The sequence below is a fragment of the Balaenoptera musculus genome, chromosome 12, assembly GCF_009873245.2.
Source record: "Balaenoptera musculus isolate JJ_BM4_2016_0621 chromosome 12, mBalMus1.pri.v3, whole genome shotgun sequence".
Taxonomy (NCBI): Eukaryota; Metazoa; Chordata; class Mammalia; order Artiodactyla; family Balaenopteridae; genus Balaenoptera; species Balaenoptera musculus.
Window position 1 is genome coordinate 7,307,034 of NC_045796.1, and position 24,535 is coordinate 7,331,568.

General features: G+C 44.4%; 1 protein-coding gene across 3 annotated transcripts in view; it reads left to right on the forward strand.

The window, feature by feature from the left end:
• The window catches only part of PRKN (parkin RBR E3 ubiquitin protein ligase), a 1,292,350-nt gene that overhangs the window by 1,223,964 nt on the left and 43,851 nt on the right, over positions 1–24,535 (forward strand). For all 3 annotated transcript variants that reach the window (XM_036871110.1, XM_036871111.1, XM_036871112.1), the window contains exon 11: positions 12,894–12,977. In XM_036871110.1, the coding sequence (XP_036727005.1) occupies positions 12,894–12,977 (84 nt within the window). The remainder of the gene's footprint in view (positions 1–12,893; positions 12,978–24,535) is intronic.

Genomic DNA, 24,535 nt, shown 5'->3' on the forward strand with positions numbered 1-24,535 from the left:
AAAATTTATTTCACCTGTTCCTTTTTTACTTTGTTAATGTGGCTACTAGAGCATTTTAAGTTAGTCCTATGCCTATGGGCAGCTCTGTTCTAGACTGTGTCCTTTTGCCAATGGATTCCAGATCAAAAACACAAAAATGCTGCAGACTTACACTGGCAGAGTCTATTCCTGCTGGGTTTTATTAGCAATGCAATTGCACTGGCCAAAACTCAGTTTCTGAGCGTTCTCTCCCACTGCCCCGTGCCCGACTCTCTTAATTAGCCATGCTGTGAGTGCTTGAGGCTTTGCAGCTCCCTGGGGCTCCCAGCCTGGCTCAGTCTGCCCCCTGCAGCCCCTGCTCCTGCCCTGGCCACCCAACCAGAATCCACAGCCTCCACAAAGCCACGCCTCCCACCCTGACCCTCGCCCTACCTCCAGTCCCCAAACCCCCCCCCGTCTCACTTCAACACCTCCAACTCAGTGGTCCAGAGTGAAAAGGTCCACCTTCCCCTGAAAGCCCCCAGCACTTGCACTGTCCCAGACCTGGAATGAGCACCATTCAGGGACCCATCATTTGACCAGACTCAGCTGGGTCTCAATTTACTCTCCGCTCCCTCCTGGAGACCTAGCCCGACTGCCCAGGCTGGTGGTTGCACACATCCTGTGCTCGCCCGAAACCTTGTGCACCATGACAATTAGGACACAGCTGAATATAAACTCCTTGAGGTCAAGAAGAGCGCCCAGCGTGTTCACCACTCACACTGCCTAGCACAGCACCTGGCACGTAGTACGTTCTCAATGAGTACTTGCTGGCTGGAGGGAGGGCTGGGGAGAGGGAGGGAGGGGTGAAGTGTGACCCACATGAGACTGAAAGTTGTATCTATGCATCCTCGTATGCCCTCAGGGCACCAGGCACGCAGCGTGTGTGCTCAGTAAATTATGATTGAATGAATGAGCTCGAGCAGTGCTTCTAACCTGCAGTGTGCACACAGGTCATCAGGGATCTCATTAAAACGCAGATTCTGATTCACCACTTCTGGGCAGGGCCTGAGAGTCTGCCTTAAGCTCCCAGGCGACGCTGGTGCTGCTGGTCTAGGGGCACATTTTAAGTCACAGGGAAGCAGAGGTTGGTGCCGTTACATCCGTTGGGTCCTCAGCATGGCTGGGCTTCCCTCGATTCGCGTGTCATCTCCGCAAGGACAGTGGCTATTCCAGGCTTCCTCCATCCTTAACTCTGCTCTTCCGCTTGACTCCGGAAGAGTAATAGCTGGCATCACACTAATCAGACGTAATCTCCTTCAGCAAATTGCTGTCCCAGGATGTTGCCTTCCCACGAGCTGAAAATTGGCCCTCCTCCTTTTAAACCACCACCTTGGAGCGTTTAGGTTTTCCTGGCCTTGACTTTCCCCAGGGCTTTCCTCCCACTCTTACCCACCCTCTTTCTAGCATCTTCAGTCTCCCTTTTCATTTTCTTTTTCTGTTTTCAAACCAATTCAGACCCCTCTGTCGTGAAGCCTTCTCCACTCCATCATCCCTGGGACCTTAGCCTCCGAACTTGGCTGCTAATTGCTTCAAGGGACCAAAAATGTCTTGGTCTCATCACTCCTGTTCCCTGGGCCGGCCTCCTCATGGCTGGATTCCCGTGACACTGGGCTCTCCTCATGCTTCTCAGAAGCTTAGAGTTTTCCAGCTCCTACCACTCATTCGTTTTACAAATGTCTGTCCATCCTGCCTACGCGACAACTGCTTTGCTAGCCCTGGCATTATAAACGGGATTAATTCTGGCAGAATGTGAGGTCTGTGCTGAGCATTTAAGGGTGACTGCGTGCTCTGTGAGTGAAGGGAGCAGGAAAGGAGGAGGGGAGGCCCCAGGCAGGTGTGTTCCTACAGGTGTGCAGGGGCCCCTCCTTCTGGGTCCCCTACCCTTACCCCTCAAATTAACTCTTTGAATTTCTGCTCTTTTATCCCAGTCTTCTTTTCCACAGTAATCACATGGGATTTGAGTTGACATGAATTTGCAGTGTCTGCAACCTATCCAGATGGAAATCTGCAGCAGGCAGCCCGGTAGTTTAGGAGGAAGGTCAGGAACGGGGGAGGGAGTTTTCCAAGTTGTTAGCAGAGAGGTGAGGGACTAGCCTGATGTTAGAACCACTGCCTGAGGAGGGAATGGAATGCGAGGGGCAGAAAAGCAAATGCCACTGCGGCCAAGCCCCAGCCCACCCGGGGCTGTTCTCTGGGAGTTCCTGCAGACTTGCATCCTTGGACACTTCAGCACACGACTCTGGGCTGTTGTCCTCCAGCTCTTTTGTTCTCCATAAGCATCGTCTCTCCTACTGAGTTGTAAGCGTCTTGAACTGGACGCCTGGCATGTGGCAAACAGACAGTGACCACCTACTATGTTCCAGACACTGGATCTGGGGGAAACAAGGATGAATAAGATTCAAATCCTCTTCATTTAGAAGAGGCAATAAGTGAGAATAGTTTCATATAGAGAGACAAACATTTCATAGAGGAATATAAGAAAGAGACAGTACTGGAGAGAAAAATACCCTGACCTTTTTTGGCTGAGGCTATGGAGAGAGGGGCGGGAACAGGTGTGCTCCCAAGGCACCTATAAAACTGCCTAACACATAGTAAAGGTTGGACAAGCTGCAAAACCTCCAAAGACAAACATCTCTAAGATGTGCCAGTGGCAGTGCCACCAACACTGTTGGCCCCTTTCCAAAGCTGACCCTGCCCGGAGTTGCCTGGGGTTGGGCCCAGGCGTTCAAGGGAAGCATTCATCTCCCCTGCTGAGCTAGCAAGCAGAAGGATGCCCACAGGCATGTGGGACAAATTGGGCTCAAACTGCCATATGGCTTGAATTTCACATTTTGACTGGCAGAGTGTAATCGCTTTTACAGAGTCTAGTGCCTTTCTACAGATTGTAAATGATAAGGTCACAAGGATTAGAGACCAGTTAAAAATTATGGAAGACATATGCTATGCATTTTACTAACGAATGGCCATATTCAAACATGTTCACTAATGAATGGCAATATTTGAGTGGGTCCACTAATGAATGGCAGTATTTGAGTGGGTCCACTAATGAATGGCAATATTTGAAAGTGGTGTTGAATATGATACTCTGTGATCAGTGCTCCTTTTCTGAAAGGAGCCAAATGCTCCATAAGGTTTGGGAAATGCTGACTGGAAAGCAAAACTGAGCCGGCCTTGTAAGATGTTAAAGAGAATTTTCAGTTAGATGCAGAAATTTACCCGCCAAGAAGTTTGTTGAGAGGAACACGGATGTGTGAACATCATCATCAAATACTTGCAAGAGTCCCAGCTTGCAGCTAAATCCTACTTTAGCCTTTGGAAACAAGGGGAGTGGTGAAGTGAGGGAGGGAGGTGGGGATGTGGAGGCTGGGATGGGGACAGCACCGTGGGAATCCTTCTTTAAAACGGTTACAGCAAGAGAGAGTGAGACAGGAAGTGTGGAGGCTTGGGGAGAGAGGATCGCTGCTGTCAGTCACACCCGTCACACTCCCCCAGGCACCCTGCCCGCTGCTGTCATTGCCGTCCTCCTGGCAGGGCAGCGGCACTGGTGCCGAGTCTACTCTGCTCAGAGTTAAGGCCCAGGACGCAGCCTCGGGCAGCTGAACCTGCTGCCCCCTTGTCTCCTGTTTCCTTCTCCCTCACCTGGACCTCCAGCTTGTTGGCTGTCAGGGTTTAAAGCCACCGAAGCTAAAGTTCACTTCGAGTCCTTTTCCCGCCAGCAGGATGAATTCAGGCCAGTCCAAACCAGGAGGAGACAAGCTCCGAGCACCTTGTTTCAGAGCCCAGGCAGGGGGAGCAGGGAAATGATGGAGGGCCGGCTGCAGGCCCCTCTTGACCCTGGTTCAGCCGTCTGGACAGGACTCAGAAGTGACTCGGAGTTATTTCTCTGGCCAGGAACACGTCTTTGCAGAAATCCAACATGGATAAAGAAGGCCTTAGCAGAAGGGCTGTGAGTTAGAGATTCTTTTGTTTTGTTTGGGTTTGACAAAGGCCCTGATTGGTGACAGCACGCTGGGGGGGAGGAGGGGCAAGTCATCCCTCACACACCTCACTGAAAGCAATCCAGTTGTAAACTTCCCACACCCTTTGATCCAGCTATTTCACTTCTAGAAATTCATCCTACAGATTTCCTTTCACACGTGCAAAATGACCTATGGAGAAAGACGTTCCCCGCAGCTTTGTTTATAATGGCAAAATATTGGAAAGGGCCTAAATGCTCATCCGTAGGGGGCTGGTTAAGTGAATTCCGATACAACTATCAACTTGAATATCGTGAGGCTGTTGAGGAAGAATTCAGCTGTTCAGGGTTGCTCAAAGGGCACTGATATAGGACAGGCTGTAAATGTATTAAATGGAAAAGCAAGGTGCAGAGCACGTTACATAAAGCAATATTCTATATACCATTTTTAGTCTCAAAATAGCTTCTATATATGCAGGTGACAGTGATTGTCTCTGGAAAGCTTTGTAAGCTGACTGAGGAGGAAGGGAGACTTATTTTTCACTATTTGCCTTTTGCACTTTTTGAGTTTGTGCTGTGTGCATGTATTATTCACTCAAAAAATATATAAACCATTTTAAAAAACCCAGACTATGTGAACTGTATCCCAATAAAGCTGTTTTTGAGCAAGGAAAAATAAATGGTCAAGAAGCATTTTTAAGTTTGAAAAAACTGTAAATATTTTAAAGTAGGAAATAAGTTCAAATATTTTTGTCTATGATTATACATTGGACAGTTCAATTCCCAGGAGTATCATCACCAGGGGCACCACCCACACAGTTCGGAGCATTTATTAGGCGCCTCTCTTAATTTAAGGTTCCCTGTTGAAAGTAGGTTGGCAGATATGGTCTCTTGTATGAGCTCATCTTCTCTAATAGGTTCTGAGACAGATGGTAATAAAGTTTCCCATTAGATCATACTCACAGTAAGTGTATAAATTAAGACTCTGCACAACCAAAAGACTGAATGGATACATACTTGTACTTGATTGAAATCATGATGCTGTAGGAAATGGGAATTTTCAGAGTTCTTTTAAGAGCTCCCGTGAATGGAAATTAAACCAAGGAGAGTAAGGGGCTTTTCACGGTAGCAAACCTAAAACAAAAATAATTCAGGGGATGGGGTAGGGAGGGAGTGTAGATGTCACAGTATTTTGTGGGAACATAGATGGCATTGTGTAGCCATCCTTGATGATTTGTACAGAATTTGAAAAATACAAAAGAATTCAGCTACTGAGCTCTATCCAGCTTCCTTTAAATTATTTCTTTTTAGCCATTTGGAGATTGCATGTAAAGGATTGTCATAGTCTGTTTGCGTTTAGAGCATCGCACAGTTTAAGACTGCTTCCCACCATGAGATTCTGTGATTTTAAGATGCTGTGTACTTGAAAGGAAATAACCTGACTTTCTTCCTTTCGAATTTGTGTTTTAGCGCGTTATAATCTAACACCATTTCCGTTCTGTGGCACTGTCTTGTCAGAACCAGTTTTCCATATATCAGCGGCCAGTCACCCCACGGGGAGCCTCCCTCTTTTGATATACTATTTTTAACGCACTGGGGCTGAATCTCATATATCACTGCTGCCATCTTCTGGAAAGTCATACACCTAAAAGAAAAATATTTCATCTATTCCCAAAGAAGTACAAATGTGTGCGTCATGGTTTTGATGTTTCCCTTGAATATAGTAAGGGGTCCTGAGATGATACTTGATTCTCTCCTGTTCTTTTAACACAGAACTTCAGAGCTGTGGAAGAAAAATAAATGGCACATAATAAAATGCTTTTATAATAGATGCTGTCGTGATAGAAAACAAGCACAAGGAACTTTGGGCTTTCACATAGAGATCATTCACCTTTGAGGGTCAGACCCTTATCTTGAGGCTCATCGCTTGTAGGTGCCGACTGGCTCTCACCTTTACTGATAACAAGCACTTACATGTTCTGAATGCATTGGAGGCTGTTCATTTCACCCCTTTTTATGCTTCCAAAGAGAAAATATACACACATATCCTTTTGAATGTCTCCATTATGGGTGTATGGGAAACCAAACTCAAACATCAATCAAATGACTTGTCTACTGACATGATACTGAGTGATAAATGTGATGGGCAGTTCATTTAGCTGTATGGTAGTGTGGGATTTCCTAAGGGGAGTGACAGTGACGGCACGAGCAGGAGGAACAAGAGGTCAGTATCCCTTTCTCTACTGCAGTTATGGGGAGCTGACAAGCTTGGCGCTTCCCACGAGGTCCTCAGTTTCACTCAGGCCTTCACAGAACAACAGCAATTATTAGTATATTGAGAATTGCTTTAGTTAACAAGGTGCTTTACTATCACCTTACTTTTCTATAGAATTTTTTTGCTTATAAAACATCGTAACTCCATGAGAAAACCATTTCTCCTATTTACTAGGTGCCAGAAACTGGGTTAAATATTAATTATCTTATTATTTCTTCTCTACAGATGCAGAAAACTAAAGCAAAGAGATGTTAGGATCACACAGATAATAAATGGTAGAGAAGGGCCTCTGAGTCCAGGTCTTTCTGACTTCAAAGGCTTTACTTTTTTTTTTTTCTTTTAAAGGCTTTACTTTTAAACACTAAATTGTATCTGAGTTTTTAAAATATAAATATCACTATATGATTTCATGAATTACAATATGCTATTCTTTTATATGTTGTCCAAGTCCAAGATTTTATTCACCCAAAATAAATACTCAACACATATTAACCACAAGGCAAAAATATGACTTGAATGGTAAGAATAGTTTGGCTATTAACTTATGAGAAAAAAAGTGTCTTATTGAACTTATCCTTTATTGAATAGTCTTAAAATTGTATACTTCATCTTAGGCCTCTAGGGTGAGCTAATTACTACAGTTAAGTGAGAAGCTTGGCACCATCCACACAGGCAGCTGCTCCAAAGAGAAAAATGTATTGGATCACCAGGTTCACTGTCAGATAAAGGGAAGCCATCACACTATTGGGAGTGATTAACTTGTTCCTGGTGTTGACTTCTAAGACGCATCATCCTGTGGGTACTCGGGATTAAAAACAAACAGGGGGAGGGAATTCGTTCTCCGTCCACTTGTTAGGACTCTGTGCTCTCATTGCCAGGGGCCCGGGTTTGATCCCTGGTTGGGGAAATAAGATCCCACAAGCCACGCAGCACAGCCCAAAAAAAAAGGGGGGGGGGATTTAAATTACAATTTTTCAAATAACATAGACAATTCAAAAGTTGTCTTTTATATCAGTTCTTTTGCAAAAGAATAACTGACCTAGTATAAATAAACTGACCTAGTAAAATTTCTATAGGAGCTTAGCTGTATCAACCAAGGTTTCACCAGAGAGACAGAACCAGTAGGAGATAAATATAAATATAGATTATCTAGGCATGCTCAGCTGTCCCCATAGATCTATAGATATATAAAGGGATATCTATAGATACAGCTATAGTAGATATCTAGTATATATTTATATATAAATATCTCTATGTCTAATATATCTGTATCTATAGAGAGAGATTGATTGCAAGGAATTGGCTTATGTGATTATGGGGATTATGGGGCTACCTAGGCAAGTTCCAAATCCACAAGGCAGGCTGCCAGGAAGGGCAGGCTGGAACTCTGTTGTCCACAGATGAACTCTCTTCTTGAGGAGGCTTCAGTTCTGCTCTTAAAAACCTTTCAACTAATTGAATCAATCCCACCCAGATCATCTAGGACTGTCTCTCTTCACTGAGAAACCCTGATTAGTGTTTGGTTGAATAGACTATAGTCTAGCCAAGTTGGCACATAAAATTAACATCACAGGCACTAAGGTAATACAGTCCATAGATATTGCTTTTTAATCATATCTAATAAGGAGATAGAGTTTAGAGAACCAATAGAATAAGTATGTATTACTGTTATGATTTTTAAAAGGCCTTAAAAATTCTTTTTTTAAAACATGCAAAAATTATTAGCATTTGTCAGATCTATCTCAAAAGAAAATAATCCAGGAAAAGTATACAATATAACTGTGTGGTAGTCTCTTCCATTCGGTTAGTATTTACTCACAAGGCATCCTAAAAGAGCCTCAGCAAATATGAGCCCACAGTTAATGACTAATAAACCCCTGGGGAGATTGCAGCCTTCTACATTATTGGTTAAAGCCAGATCATGTGCCCCAGAAAGGAGACAGGCAGGTTGTCAGAGTGCATATGAAAATATTGGAGCCAGATGTTTTCTCCTCAAGCTCTTTGGAAATACCTGTGCCCCTGGGAGTTTTTGCAAACAGACCCAAAACATTATCTCAAGGAGTTTTGTATCTGCCTAAGCCAGAGTTCCCCAAACTTCCTCTGTTCACCATGCCCCTAGTGGCTTGGTAAATTTTTCCTGGTGCTTCTAGGCCAAAAGAAATGCCTAACAGTTCTGTTTATTAAATATTTAGGTCCACATAACATAGTAAGAATTAATGTCTTAACAACTTCATAGTCATTTGAAAAAATAGTTCACATAAATTGAAAGAAAAAAATATTTTTACTTCATTCTTAAATAACTACATCTCCTGGTCCAAAAAGATGTTCACCTGGCAGCTGTCTTTTTTATCACAGTAACCTCCAAAAATCCCACTTTGCAAAAACATGATGTCATCAAAAGGAGGGCAGCACAATCTACATTAACACCATGAACAGCCTTGAGTTAGTAATTCACAGTGTCCAACAGATGTTGAGTATCACTGTGCTTTTCCTCAAAAATTTAAAAGATCCCACTCCACCCCTGTGAGTTTGTTGTGACACCCCAGGGCTCCTTGGTACACAGTTTGAGAACTGAAGTCCTAAGCATTTGTACAAGCACCTGGTTGACAGTCTTGAGTTCTGGATAACTTAATTAAAAACCTGAACTTTCAGTAATGTATATATGTCGATGCTACTCTCACTTTGCCCCAGCGTCGCCCTCCCACCCCGCATCCTCCGAATGTAAAATAGCTAGTGGGAAGCAGCAGCGTAGCACAGGGAGATCAGCTCGGCACTTTGCGATGACCTAGAGACGTGGGATAGGGAGGTTGGGAGGGAGGCTCAAGAGGGAGGGGATAAGGGGACATAGGTATGCATACGGCTGATTCACTTTGTTGTACAACAGAAACTAACACAGTATTGTGAAGCAATTATACTCCAATAAAGATCTATTTTTTTTAAAAAAAGCCAACGCTGAACCCAAAAAAAAAAACCCTGAACTTTTTTAGATCAAATCAGACCTTCTAGATATTTCCTCATTTTGTATGAGACAGATTTATTTAACTAGGAAGCCCATGGCACAATGTATCTAAATTTAAGTATACTCTCTGAATAGGAGCAAATTAGCAAGTGCATTAATGCTAAATTATCACCAACACATTTTTTCAGCTTTCACTTGCCTTTTGCCATACTGAAGTGGTGAGGGTTTAATTTTTATAGGCTCTTTCTTTTCTGGGTTTCTTAATTTATATATATATATATATATATATATATGGTCTATTCTTTGTAGTACTGGTATGAAAGGGAATTTAATGTCTTTGTGTCAGGAAGGCCTATTTATTCTGACAAACTGATCAACCTCCAGGGTGTTCCTCTACCATGAAACTGATTTTATATCTCATCCCCGAGCTAATAAGACGTGAAACATTTTCCCTGTCACGCCAAGAGATCAGACTTCCTTCCATGAAAAGCAGTGGGGTGAAATCACACAGTGAGCTCTTCTCAGTGATTGAACCATACAGGTCACAGTTTTTCAACATAAGAACAGAGTGATGGGTCTGAGACAAACCCAAAGATGAACAGATACATTAAAAAAAAAAAAAGCCTTAAGAAAGGACTCAAGGATCCAATTCATTCACTGTTCACTGGATTAGTTGTCAGTTCAGGGAAAATTAAAATGTCAGAAATTAAAACCTGCTGGTCTTGGTGATTTGTGTAATGACATCCTGACACATACCCCCTCTCCCACCAACATGAACCTTTAAGGAAAGTTTATATCCCACAAAACGTGGGCTCATTCTCTTTGCTGTGAGAAGAAATAAGAAAGCTATAACACTCTGAAAGTGCTGGCGAGAAGAGAGATGGTGACATAGCTGTAGGAGAGGCCTTTTCCTTATAAAATACTTGTCTTTTTGTTTGTTATGTCCTGAGATTAAAATGATCTTCAGAGGAGTTGTTAAAACAAGAAATTGACCGTGGGGACAGAGGGGAAAGATGTTTCCGTGGTGGAGACAACGTGAAGGAAAGAAATGTCTTGGTGACTTCCCTGATGGCGCAGTGGTTAAGAATCCGCCTGCCAATGCAGGGGACACAGGTTCGAGCCCTGGTCCGGGAAGATCCCACATGGCGCGGAGCGACTGAGCCCATGCACCACAACTACTGAGCCTGCGCTCTAGAGCCCGCGAGCCACAACTACTGAGCCCGCATGCCGCAACTACTGAAGCCCATGAGCCTAGATCCAGTGCTCCGCAACAAGAGAAGCCACCACAGTGAGAAGCCCGCGCACCACAACAAAGAGTAGCCCCCACTCGCCGCAACTAAAGAAAGCCCTCGCACAGCAAAGAAGACCCAACGGAGCCAAAAATTAAATAAATAAATAAATAAATTATTTATTTATTTATTTATTTTTTTTTTTTTAAAGTCTTGGAAGGGCTGTTGTTTTGAGGTGAGGTAGAATATTGATGTATTTTGGTAAAGCTGGGTTTTTTCTATATCCTGTTTGTTTGGGGGTTTGTTTATCTGTTCGAATCAGTCTCATCTTAAGCAAAACTGAGCTAAATTTCTGGCTTATGCTATTGAATATACATTTGAGAACTTTTAAGCCTCTGGAACTTTTTTGAGGCTTCCAGACATGCAGTGCCATCACTATATTGGTTATCGATTGCCATGTAAAAAGCACCCCAAAACTTAGTGACTTAAAACAGCGACAATCTTGTTCCTGCTTTGCTTTATTTTGTTTTTGCCCACAAACCTGTAATTTGGACAGAGCCCTCTGCAGACAGTTTGTCTCTGTTCCATGTGGGGTCAGCTGGGGCAGCTCATCCAGGGGCTGGAAGATCCACTTGAACCATGGCTCAGACACGTGGCCGGCAAGTTGGTGCTGGCCGTTGGCTGGGGGCCTCAGTTGCTCTCCATGCGGGCCTCTCCATGGGTGGCTGGACTTCAAGAGCAAATGTCCCAAGAGACAGAGAGTGGCAGCTGCCAGTTTCTTAAGGCCTGGGCCCCCAAAAGTGACATACCATCGCTTCTACCATGTAACACTGGTCAAGCAGTCAATACATCCAGATTTAAGCAGAAGCGATCTAGAGCCTACCTCTCAATGGGAGGAGTATCGGATCACGCTGGACTTGTTCTCTGAAACCACCACCATCACCCCCACGCCGTACTCGTTGGCCACGCTCACTTCTCTGGTAGAACGTCCGCTCCGAATACAGCTTCTGCTGTGAGAGATGTTACTCCCCAACGAGTAAAATAAACGGTCGTTGAAGGGAACCAGTTTTCTAGTGAAGCATCTCCTTCTCCAGCCGTGAAATAAAGTAGGGGAAGAACAGTGCCTAGCTGGCATCTCCTTAACGCTTAGAACGTATTGTGTGCCAGGCCTGCTTACAGCCGCTTAGGATGTGTTACCCCCCCTACCTCTCATGATGGTCATGTAGGATAGGTATCATTGTTACCCTGGTTTTTCAAAGGAGGAGACTGGGGCACAGATGCCAAGGCAGCTGTCCCAAGGTGTCTTGGTCGTCAACTGATGGGATGGTGACTCCAATCCAGTGTGTCACACTGAAGAGCCCACGCCCTCAGCCACCGCAGCACCTCCAGAGCAGGGCTGGGGGTTGGGAAGTGCGTTCCGAAGGGGCCCGGTGATTCCAGGTGGTCGTAGGATAACTTCCTTTTCCAGCATTCACTTCTCCAGCTTCCTCCTCTGTCAGATGAAGGGTGGAGGACCATTGGCTCCTGGGTCCCTTCCAACCCGAAAGGAGCTGTGAATGTGGAAAGGAGCTGTGAATGTGGAAAGGAGCTGTGAATGCTGAAAGGAGCGTGGCCACTGGGTGAGAAGCTTTGCTTCAGCCCCTGCATTAGCTTCCTGGGGCTGCCAGGGGCTTAAACAACAGGAACTTATTTTCTCACAGTTGTGGAGTCTGAGAGTCCGAGAACAAGGGGGCAGCAGGGTTTGTTTCTTCTGAGGCCTCTTTCCTTGGCTTGCAGTCGGTCACCTTCTCCCGTGTCGTCACATGGTCGTCTCTCAGCCCCTGTGTGTCTGTGTCCTAATCTCTTCCTATAAGGACACCAGTCGTATTGCATTAGACCCACCCTAATGACCTCATTTTACCTTACTTACCTCTTTAAAGGCCTTGTCTCCAAATACAGTCACATTCTGAGGTACCAGGGGGTTAAGGTTTCCACATATGAATCTGTAGGGCACAAAATTCAACCCACGACAGCCCATTTCTTCTTTCCACAATAGGCTTTCAATACAAAGATGAGTCCATTAACATGGATATATAAATCCTCTCTGTACGTAAACAAATATTAGATGTGAAATTCTTGAATGAAATTGTTTTCCTCACATTCTAACACTAATAACACTTTACTACAGGTATTTCTTTGCGTTACTGTCTCTTCCGCTAGGCTAGAAACATCTTGAAGAGAGGAAATGTGACTCATTCATTTTTGAAACCCCGCTGCAGTGCTCAGAACATTCTTTAGTAACGAGTGAACAGTTCCATCAAAATATGACTTTATTTCTCTCTGCAAAAAGTAATCTGGCACACAAACCATCACCCAAGTCAGAGGCGGGGGTAGAATGAGCCTGGAAAAGAAAAACATGTTGTGACCAAATGCAACCAGCAAGCCCCTCTCTAACCTGCATGTGTTCTCCTGCAGTTCGTCTTTTGCCGGGACTGTAAGGAACCGTACCACGAAGGTGAATGCAGTGCCCTGTTTGAAGCCTCAGGAACAGTTACTCAGGTAGAGTGCCCTCTTCCTTCCTCAAAACAGGGCTCAGGCTATGGGGACGAGAGCTGTTTCCTGGAGACCATCGAAGGTTCCAATCTGAAAAAATAAGGGCCAGCTTTGTAGCCTACAGCCGTGGTGATGGGGTTCTGGCCTCCCGGCCATCAGTCCCTCCAGAACCACTTCCTTCCTCCGGGTGAGCTGTAGACTTCCCAGTGGCCATGTGTGGTGTGTTGGTACTTCCATGAGAGTTTTACCCCAGAGGTAAGTGGATTAGGGATAAGGTATCTTAGCATGATCATAGGAGTCTTTAGAAAAGAGAGAAAACCATTTAACAACCTCTCAATCAGGGAAATCAATACTAGCCTCACATTATTTTTTTTCAAAAGTGCCTTTGTTTAAAATCTTTGGTGAAAACTATCTCCATGAATGAAGTGGTAGAAGTATTGCAGTATTATATGATGCAAGGATGTCATTGTTTTTTTAGCAACATTGTTACCGAACTCAGGTCTGGCTGCGCACGGCTGGAAAATCAATACCCAAGAGGCAGTTGTTGTTAGAAAGGAAAATTGCTTTTAATCAGAAAGCCGGCAGTCTGGGGAGATGGTAGACTCAGTGTCCCCCAAAAAACCATCTCTGAAGAGTCTGCTTGGCCATGAAAGTTTTTAAAGGGAAAAAGGGAAGTAATCTCAGCGAATCATTGAGATGGGGGGTTAGAGTCGTCGCCATGCCCCCCACTGCATGCAGGCTTGTTGACGTCTGGTGATCTTTCTTTGGATGCTATCTTGTTCACACAGTCTGTTCACAGAGTTTGTTCAAGAGATTACTGAAAGGAAAGCTAGGGAAGAGACCGGGTCATCGGTTACTTATTCTCCATTTCTGCTTCTTTGATCCATGGAAAGAACCAACAGGTTAGGCAAGGTATTGTGTGATCAAAAGATTTGATAGGTGTGCTAGGGCCAGAGATGAGTAGAGCTTGGGAGGCGCCTGGTTTAAAAGTTAGTTACAATGTAGCTTTGCTAAATTGACAAGAAAAGGGGTTTCCTGCTAAGGGTGGTTTCCTGCAAAGAGCTGCTTACAATATCATAGACTATGCTAAACTGTATTTCAGTCTTGATTAGGTAAAGAATATGTTTACTGAGCCTTACTCTCTGAAGTGCTATATCAGGCTTAGGGAAATGCAAATATATTTTCTTTTATTTATTAACTATGATCAACCGAACCTTAGGGGAAAGGAGTAAAAACTTCAACACAGTTGATGAATTTGCTCATTATTTTTCTCCTGATAGAGATGTTAACAAGGGTATAAACACCAAATCTACCCAGATAAATCCTTTAGTCATTTTGTTGACAGGAACCCCATAAATAGACATAGAAGTTCCAGAACATTTTAATTTCACAGTTGAGAATTTTAAGTATCGCGGAATGCTCTAAAATGAGAGCATAAGGAAGTGAATCCCTATAAGGTATTCTGTGGATGTATTTACTCAGTATTAGCATAACTAAAGAAACATAATGAGTGAATTCAGGTCTTCTCAGCTGCTCCTAAAATGCTGACCCTGAGCATTGAGAGATTTAGGGCTGAACTGCATTTCTATGGCACACGCTCTTCCTGTTGACTTCTTTTAGCTCTGGGCACTCAAATGCAAGCTCACTGGGTCCTGATGTCAGGAATAATAATGACCCTGAGACCCGCCCCCTTGCCTCAGGGCCAGAAGGGTTAGACCAGAACAAAGGCTGCTACTTTGGGAGATGGGTGTGATCCAGCAGTTTACACGCATATGTTCATATGACAACAGACCTGGACAAAGCCTTCCAAGAAGGGGTACCCTAACATCTATTTACTTGAACACGGTAGCAGTAAGGTGAAGAAGAGCGTTGCTTAACCTAAAGCTGTCCAGCGCCTGACCCACTCAGTAATCCCCTTCATTCTTCTTTCAGGAGGAACTAACCAACCTTGGTGTTGATGATTAAGGTAGCCCAAATTTAAAAAAGGAAAGAAACTCAGAAATATGGGAGAAAGAAAGTTAGAGCTGGCCTTGAGTACAGATGACCAGTATCAAGGGGCCTGTGTCTGCACACACCATCAATCAGCAGGTGTTAAATCGAGCATTTCTACTGGCCAGACATCCTGCTTGACTCTCTGAAGAAATGTAGATAAGTACATTTATCTTCAGAGGCTTATAGGGGAGCTACAGGGGAGACTTACAGGAACATAGATAATGATCATAATATGCTAAAGCAAAGTTTAGTGAATATAGCTTTGTACAGTGTTTCTCTAGGAGTCATGGAGGGTGGGTCAGAGTTTGTCAAGAGAACAGTGGTCTAGGGATGACAGTGAACATTCCAGCAGAGGGCACTGAATGGACAAAGGTACAGAGGCAAGATTCTCTTCAGCTACCCTGTGTTCCGTCCATCCCTACATCCCCAGGCTCAAGACAGTATCTGGTGCAGAGACATTTAATGGATGTTTGTTAAGTGATGGTGGTGTTGACTGAAGAAAAACACACAACCTAAAAGTTGTGAGTTAAGTTTATTTGAGGACCTTACTGAGGACTCTAGCCGGGAGACAGCCTCTCAGCTCTGAAGAGGTAACGGAGGAGCCAGGATATATAGGAGTTTGTGCTGAAAACAAACAAACAACAACAACAAAAAAACATGTAGTCAAACATCAAAAGATTACTGCTAATCAAACAAAGCAGACCTCTCAAGTTAATGATTTTAGTGCTTTTCTATGTATGGGAAGCTACAAGAGTCTGGGCTCTGAAATTATTCCTTCGATATGCATCTTAACTACCTAGGGCCAGTATCCAGAGCACAGAACGTTTCCTGATTTTCTGCATCCTGAATTCCCCTCAAGGTCTACTGTGTGGGCAGCTGCAGTGGCCAATGGCTTGATTTTGGGCAACATTTGTTGTTTGCTGGAATGACAGGCAACATTCCCTTTCCACAATGGCATCTATAAAGAAAAAGACATTATTTCATTCATTCAATGGTATTAAACACCTGTAGTGGGTTAGGCTTTTTTCTAGGCTCTGGGGATTAAGTCCCTGCTCTCATGGAGTTTATGTTACTTTATTAGATGCCACAAGGCTTGCACAAACAATATGATAGGAATTCAGAGGAGGAATCTTTAATTCAAGACAGGGTTATCCAAGAGAGAATTCAGGAAGAGACGGCCCTGCAACAAGACCTCTCTGAAATGAGCCTCCTTCCGGCCTAGAGCTCGGATAACTGGACCAGCCTCATAGTTCTCTTATTTGAAAACAAAGCGAATGGACCCACCAAACTGGAAAAGTCTGCTGGTTCACTATTGCCTGAGAACAGAAGGCAACTAGTATTTGGGGGTTTTGCTGCCATTTTTTCCTAAGTCTCTCATCCATTCAGGGTCCTCCTCAGATGGGCACATGAAGAGACTGTAACTGAGGGGTCGTGGATGACCTACAGTGGTGGGCAAGGGTCACAAGAACCAAAGTCGATGTGGAGGGCCTTGGAGTCCAGCATGGGGGGAACCGTGACTGCGCCAGGCCTGAAGGGACAAGAGGAGGAAATGGCGTAACACGGGGACCAGCCTCAAGAGCTGGAACCATGGAGGAGCTCTGACAGGAGGTGTAATCGTGGAAAGTCCAGCGTTGCCAGAAGTGGACCCAAAGCCGGAGGGGGGTGAGGACCAACACCTTGACTTCTCCCGCTCACCCTCTGGTCTCTTGCAAACGTCTCCCATTGGCCACACCCAACTGAAAGCCAGCCATAAGGGACCCAAGGGACACAGCCTATCGGATTCAGCCCTCTACACACAGAGCAGAGGAGAGAAAAGAACACAGAATAACCAGTATATCCTCCATGGACTGGTTTGCCGCATCTCCGGTTTCCTCATTTCAACCAGAGCTACTCTTGGACACGGAGAAGGATGAACCCAACAAGCTATTTCATCAAACTGAAAGAGCCAATTCCATTTGGCAAGAGAATGAAGGGTTTTTATTTTCATAGAGCCAGTTTATTTTCTGTTCCCTACATTTCTCCCAAACGGCAGTGATCTCCAAATGGATGACCTCTGCAATCCCACTTAACTGAAATCTTTGAAAGGATGGCACTCCACACACCTAACAATAAAAATCTAATCGCAGGCCCCCTTCCTGGAACGGAAGGCTTCAGGTGCATCCTCGTGTCTGAATTTTGCTAATACAACAGAATGCCCGCATTAGCCTTCTTGAAATTTCCTTTCAATTCAATTCATTTGTAAGGTTTTTCCTTTTAGCCGTCTGTGGCTACTCTCCACTGTTCTCGCTCTAAAGCTGAGCAGTTTCTGACATTATCCAGCCAGGCAAGCCCATGTCTCCCGGGGCCCAATCAGGATTTTCCCATCAGTTAAGCTGCTTGACCCTAATCTTAATGCATTTTTTGATTAATGCAACTTTTTTTTTTCAAAGCAAACTCAAAAATTGGTTTTAAATTGGTTTTAAAATATTGAACAAGCTTGCAGTTGAAACTGCTGGGGGTTTGGGGAATCAGTGACAGAAGATCAATCCATCACGGGCTAATGAGAGTCCAGCCCCATTTGCTTCTTCTTGCTCGAGCTGGGTTGTTCTCCGACACGTATTCCCCCCGGAGGCTTTCTAATAAGTAAACACTTGCTCTTGTAAACCACATAAATTGATTCATTCTCCCAGGGCTTCTAAGTAGTTGACATTACTCCTCCTATTCAACAAGAAGGCAATAGAGACCTCCAGAGTTTTCATGGTGTTGTCCAAAACCACAAAGGAAATTATTTTCATCGGCTGCACCTGATCAAAGTAGTTCGGGAACAGTGACTGCTGTCTCTGATGAATAAATCCACGGTGTCTAACGGGCGTGTGCCACCCCTGCCTGCCCGGCTCCTGCTCAACCTCCAAGACCCAGATCGTAAGATAGCTCCTCCATGAGGCCATCTGCCCACCCCACTATTTCCTCCAAGCTCTCGGACTACTCCACATACCTCTGCTGTACATTCTTCACATTGAAATGTTGTTTCCCTGTATCTTCACTAAAATTCTGAACTTTCTTAGTGCAAGGTTTGTACCTGTTTTGTCTTTATAACCCCCAGTGCCTAGCACGTAGGAGGTACTCATTAAATGTTAGTTAACGAATGACAACTCCCTCTTTCCTCGCCGTATATCCGTCCTCACCGTGAGGCTGGGAAAGCACACTACAGGAATGGGTGGGGAGGAGTAGATCAAGATGGTGACATGGGAGGCCCCTGAGCTCCCCTCCTCCCATGGACACACAAAATGTGCAGGCACACCTCAGAGATATTGCAGGTTCAGTTCCAGACTATCACAACAAAGCAAATGTCACAATAAAGCGAGTCACACGAAGTTTTTGGTTTCCCAGTGCATATAATAGATAGCTAGTGGGAAGCAGCCGCATAGCACAGGGAGATCAGCTCGGAGCTTTGTGACCACCTAGAGGGGTGGGATAGGGAGGGTGGGAGGGAGGGAGATGCAAGAGGGAAGAGATATGGGAACATATGTATACGTATAACTGATTCACTTTGTTATAAAGCAGAAACTAACACACCATTGTAAAGCAATTATACTCCAATAAAGATGTTAAAAAAAAATTAAAAAGTTAGGTATACACTCTATTGTATTCTCTTAAGTGGGCAATAGCATTATGTCCAAAAAATACGTACCTTAATTTAAAAATACTTCATTTCTAAAAAATGCTAGCCATTATCTGAGGCTTCAGTGAGTCATAATCTTTTTGCTGGTGGAGGGTCTTGCCTCCGTGTGGACGGCTGCTGGGTGATCAGGGTGGTGATTGTTGAAGGCTGGGGTGGCCGTGGCAACGTCTTAAATGAGGCAGCAGTGACGTCTGCCACATCGATTGACTCTTCCTTTCATGAACAAGTTCTCTGTAGCATTTTACCCACAGTAGAACTGCTTTCAAAATTGGACTCAATCTTCTCAAATCCTGCCACTGCTTTATCAAATCAGTTTAGGTACTAATCTAAATCATTTGTTGTCACTTCAACCATCTTCACAGCTTCTTCCCCAGGAGTAAATTCCACCTCAAGAAACAACTTTATGGGAATTCCCTGGTGGTCCAGTGGTTAGGACTCGGCACTTTCACTGCCGGCCAGGGAACAAAGATCCTGCAAGCCGCACGGCCAAAAAAAAGAAGAGAAACAACTTTATTTGCTCATCCATAAGAAGCAACTTTTTATCCATAAAGTGTTATCATGAGACTGTAGCAATTCAGTCACATCTTCAGGCTCCACTTCTAATTCTAGTTCTCTTGCTATTTCCACCATGTCTGCAGTTATTTTCTTCACTGAAGTCTTGAACCCCTCAAAGTCACCCATGAGTGTTGGAATCAAACTCCTGTTAATGTTGATATTTTGACCTCTTCCAATGAATCATGAATGTTCTTCATGGCATCTAAAATGGTGAATCCTTTCCAGAGGTCTTCAATTTACTTTGCCGAGATCCATCAGAGGAATCACTATCTATGGCAGGTATAGCCTTATGAAATGTATTTCTTAAATAATAAGACTTGAAAGTCAAAATGACTCCTTGATCCATGGACTGCAAGATGGACGTTGTGTCAGCAGGCATGAAAACAACGTGAATCTCATTGTACTTCTCCATCAGAGCTCTTGGGTGACCAGGTGCATTGTCAGTGAGCAGTAATATCTTGAAAGGAGCCTTTTTTTCCGAGCAGTAGGTCTCAACTATGGGCTTAAAATATTCAGTAAACTATGTTGTAAACAGATGTGCTGTCATCCGGGCTTTGTCATTCTGTTTCTAGAGCACAGGCAGAGTAGACTGAGCATAATTCTTAAGGGTCCCAGGATTTGGGGAACGGTAAATGAGCATTAGGTTCAACTTAAAGTCACCAGCTGCATTCGCCCCTAACAAGAAAGTGAGCCTGTCCTTTGACACTTTGAAGACAGGCATTGACTTCTAACTGTGAAAGTCCTAGACGGCATCTTCTTCCAAGATAAGACTACTTCATCTGTTGTTTAGTGTAGCATGAATTATCTCAGCTGGATCTTCTCGATAACTTGCTGCAGCTTCTACATCAGCACTTGCTTCACCTTGTACTTTTATGTTATAGAGACGGCTTCTTTCCTTAAACCTCATGAGCCAACCTCTGCCAGCTTCAAACATTTCTTCTGCAGCTTCCTCACCTCTCTCAGCCTTCATAGAATTGAAGAGAGTCAGAGCCTTTCTCTGGATTAGGCTTTGGTTTAAGGGAATGTTGTGGCTGATTTGATCTTCTATCCAGACCGATCAAACTTTCTTCATATCAGCAATAAGGCTATTTCACTTTCTTTTTTTTTTTTTTTTCTTTTTTTTTTAAACGTCTTTATTGAAGTATAATTGCTTTACAATGGTGTGTTAGTTTCTGCTTTATAACAAAGTGAATCAGTTATACATATACATATGTTCCCATATCTCTTCCCTCTTGCATCTCCCTCCCTCCCACCCTCCCTATCCCACCCCTCTAGGTGGTCACAAAGCACCGAGCTGATCTCCCTGTGCTATGCGGCTGCTTCCCACTAGCTATCTATTTTACATTTGGTAGTGTATATATGTCCATGACACTCTCTCACCCTGTCACATCTCACCCCTCCCCCTCCCCATATCCTCAAGTCCATTCTTTAGTAGGTCTGTGTCTTTATTCCCATCTTGCCACTAGGTTCTTCATGACCTTTTTGTTTTTTTTTTTTTCCTTAGATTCCATATATATGTGTTAGCATACAGTATTTGTTTTTCTCTTTCTGACTTACTTCACTCTGTATGACAGACTCTAACTCCATCCACCTCATTACAAATACCTCCATTTCATTTCTTTTTATGGCTGAGTAATATTCCATTGTATATATGTGCCACATCTTCTTTATCCATTCATCCGATGATGGACACTTAGGTTGCTTCCATGTCCTGGCTATTGTAAATAGAGCTGCAATGAACATTTTGGTACATGACTCTTTTTGAATTATGGTTTTCTCAGGGTCACTTTCTTATCATTCATGTGTCCACTGGAGTAGCACTTTAAATTTCCTTCAAAAACTTTTCCTTTGCGTTCACAGCTTGACTAAATGTTTGGTGCAAGAGGCCTGGCTTTCGGCCTGTCTAGGCCTTGGACATGCCTTCCTCACTAAGCTTAATCACTTCTAGCTTTTGATTTAGAGCGAGAGACTTACAACACTTCCTTTCATTTGAACGCTTAGAGGACACTGTAGGGTTATTAGTTGGCCTAATTTCAATATTGTTGTGTCTCAGGGAATAAGGAGGCCCGAGGAGAGGGGGAGAGACACAGGGGAATGCCCGGTCTGTGGAGCACTCAGCGCACACACAACATTTATCGCTTAAGTTGGGAGTCTTAAATGGGCACGGTTCATGGGGCCTCAGAAAAGTTACAATGGTAACATCAAAGGTCACTGATCACAGATCACCATGACAAATACACTAATGATGGAAAAGTTTGAAATATTGTGAGAATTACCAAAATGTGACACAAAGACACGAAGTGAGCAAATGCTATTGGGGAAGTGGCGCTGATAGACTTGCTTGAGGCACAGTTGCCACAAACCTTCAATCTGTAAAAAGCACAATATCTGTGAAGTGCAACAAAGGGAAGCACAATAAAATGAGGTATGCCTGTACGGCTATACGCTATACAGTCACAGGGATCCAGAGATTAGCTGAGTGACTCCTGTACACCAGACAAAGGAGAAAATACCCAACTTGAAACAGGAACCCCAACTCTCAACTTCTCCTAGAGGCGCAAAGGGTTTGGACCTCACATCTAAGGCCCCAACTGTTAAGATTCCCACCAGAGGGCCTGGCTCCGAAAACAGCTAGCTCTGAAAACCAACAGGGCCTGTGTCCATGAGACCCATGAGACTATAGCAAACAAAGAAGCAATTCTTAACAGACGCACAAGCACTCACTGTGGCTATCCCCCCAGGGCTTAGAGGGGGCTGCTCTTCATTGCAGTGGCTTCTCTTGTTGCGGAGCACGGGCTCTAGTCTAGGTGAACAGGCTTCAGTAGTTATGGCACATGGGCTCAATAGTTGTGGCTTGCGTACTTAGTAGCTCCTCGGCATGTGAGATCTTCCTGGACCAGGGGTCGAACCCGTGTCCCTTGCATTGGCAGGCAGATTCTTAACCACTGCGCCACCAGGGAAGTCCCTGTGTCAGTAATCTTTTGATTCATAAGAGAAAATAAGATTCCCACAATAAACCACTGTTCCCTCCTTCGGCCTCCTAAATTAGAAGAATAAAACCACCATTTTGCCCAGGGAAAGATAATAATAATTTACCCTTGTGTAGTACTTGTTTACAAAGCACTTTCAAATACACCATCACATTTTGAGCCTCATTACAACTTTTTGCAATAGATGTAGATGACAGGCAAGGTGGGAGGAGGGAGAGTGACCTGCCAGGAGTCATAGAGTTGATCATCACCAGATCAGTAGTGCTTACTGCTGTCACTCTGCATTTTGAAAAAGGGAGATATGCAGGTTAATGCTGGCTGTCCCAGGGTGGCAAACTTAAATGCTAACAGGCACCAGCCTAGTAATATAAACAAGCCAAGTAGGCTGGATTAAACTCACACGCCTCTCAATGTTTTGAGTATAAAGATAGAGTACACTTTTCGTCTAACTTTCCTATTTCAACAGACAGAACAACAGCAGAAAAGCACATCAAAACACGAGCCTGCAAGAACAGTTACACACAGACCGTGATGTAATCTGTGCCAGGCCAGGGTGTGCATAGCTTGTCAATGCCACACGGCTGTGACACTCAGGTCAGTTGTTACCAGGCAGAGATGAGGGACCCATGTCACCAGATCTCCCCAACTGATTTTTTAAGGTTTGAGTAGCTTGAAATCCATGTGTTTATGTTAAATATCCTTATTTTTAAAGGTCAAGAACTAACTTTAAAAAAATTTAAACATCTACCCATAGGTGGAATTGTGTCTGCAGACTCTGTGTTCCATGACTTTGAACCTTATTTCAGCTAAGTCTGAATTTCTTATAATCAATTACAAGAAGGAAAATAGAGAGATTCAGTAAACATTTATAAAGTACCTACTATGCACCATGCACAGCACTCGGTATTTTGGATACAACATTAAACATAAACCAGCCTCTGATCTCATGAGGTTTATAATCTAGTGACAGAAAAACAACTTAACAAGTAATTAAAATATTTATGTGCCAACAGCCACAAAAGGGGACGTTCAGGAAGCTATGACATCCAGGCTTCTAAGAGATTTACAGAACTGTTCACAGGAAGAAATGAAATCTAACGCCTAAAAAATGGACTATCCAGGCAAGGATGGCACGGAGGGCGCTTTAGGCAGAGGGACAAGATATGCAGAGTTCTAGAGATGAAAGAGAACAGCATACTCAGAGAAACGAGGGAAGCTCGGTATGACTGTTGTGTAAGTGTTGGTGGCAGCGACCATAGTAGGCAGCAGTCAGCAAATAAAGTCTTATGGGTCAGGTTACGGAGGTTAGAGTTAAGGGCAGTGAGAAGGCATTAAAGGATTTTAATGAGATTGACATCATCAGATTGATGTTTTTGAAAGGTCACCAGCTGTAATAGGAAAAACAGGGGGGGAATCGTAATAGATCGTGTTTTTAGGAAGCAAACTCTGAGACCCTTGAGGTTTGAGTGCAGGTGCGGGAGGGCACTTTGGGGAATAGCACGTGCAGGGCGAAGGCAAAGGGAGCGGGTGAGCTGCGGTACACCTGCAGCAGGGGCCTCAGCCAGTCCTGTAAGGAGCTCTGGGGCTCGGATGGTCCTTCAGATTTGCTCTGCATCAAGGGGGGCAGGAGGGCAGGAGTTTACACCCCCTCACATAGACCAGTCTTTGGCTGTGAGCTCCCCCGACCCAGGAGGGAGCAGGACCTTGGGGGAAGAAGCCGCTTGCTTCAGCTGAGGGCAGTTCCTGGATAGAGACTTGGCAGAGAGCTGTCTGTTGCCAACATACCCAGCGGCCGGGGAAATGGTTGCTCCGTCCAGTTTCACAGCACTCACTACAGTCCGCCCCTTGCACTGCTGAGAGAAAGAGGAAGAGACCAGGGAGGTGTACAGGAGGGAGGTAAGCAGGGTGAACTCCAGCTCACACCACTGCAGTTGGTCTGCGGGTTGTGACTGTTTCACCCTCACCCTCAGCCAAGCACCTCTAGGTTACCCCTGATGGGCCCAAACCCCTGGTTACCTGCCTTTCTAAAGCCGTGACTACTGAGCGCGACCATTTGCTCTCCGGATTGGGCAGGAGAGCACCAAGGGATGCCACAGTGAATCGCCTGGGTGCCAACCGTGTTCCTCCTCCCTCCATTCCATAGCTGCAGCCCTACCTTTTCCTAATGGTCACTTATCCCTGCCAGAAAGGTGACTCCTTTCCTTGCCTGCCAGTCTCTGGGTAAACACATAAGGTGACCAAATGGCAGCTGTAGCTTGAAGTTTAATAGGATTCTTGGTGTGTTCCCTGGTAGAAGCATTTTCCCTGTGGAAACCAGAGCCTCTGTATCTGTAAGGCTCCAAGTTGCCCAGGTAGAGCACAGATTC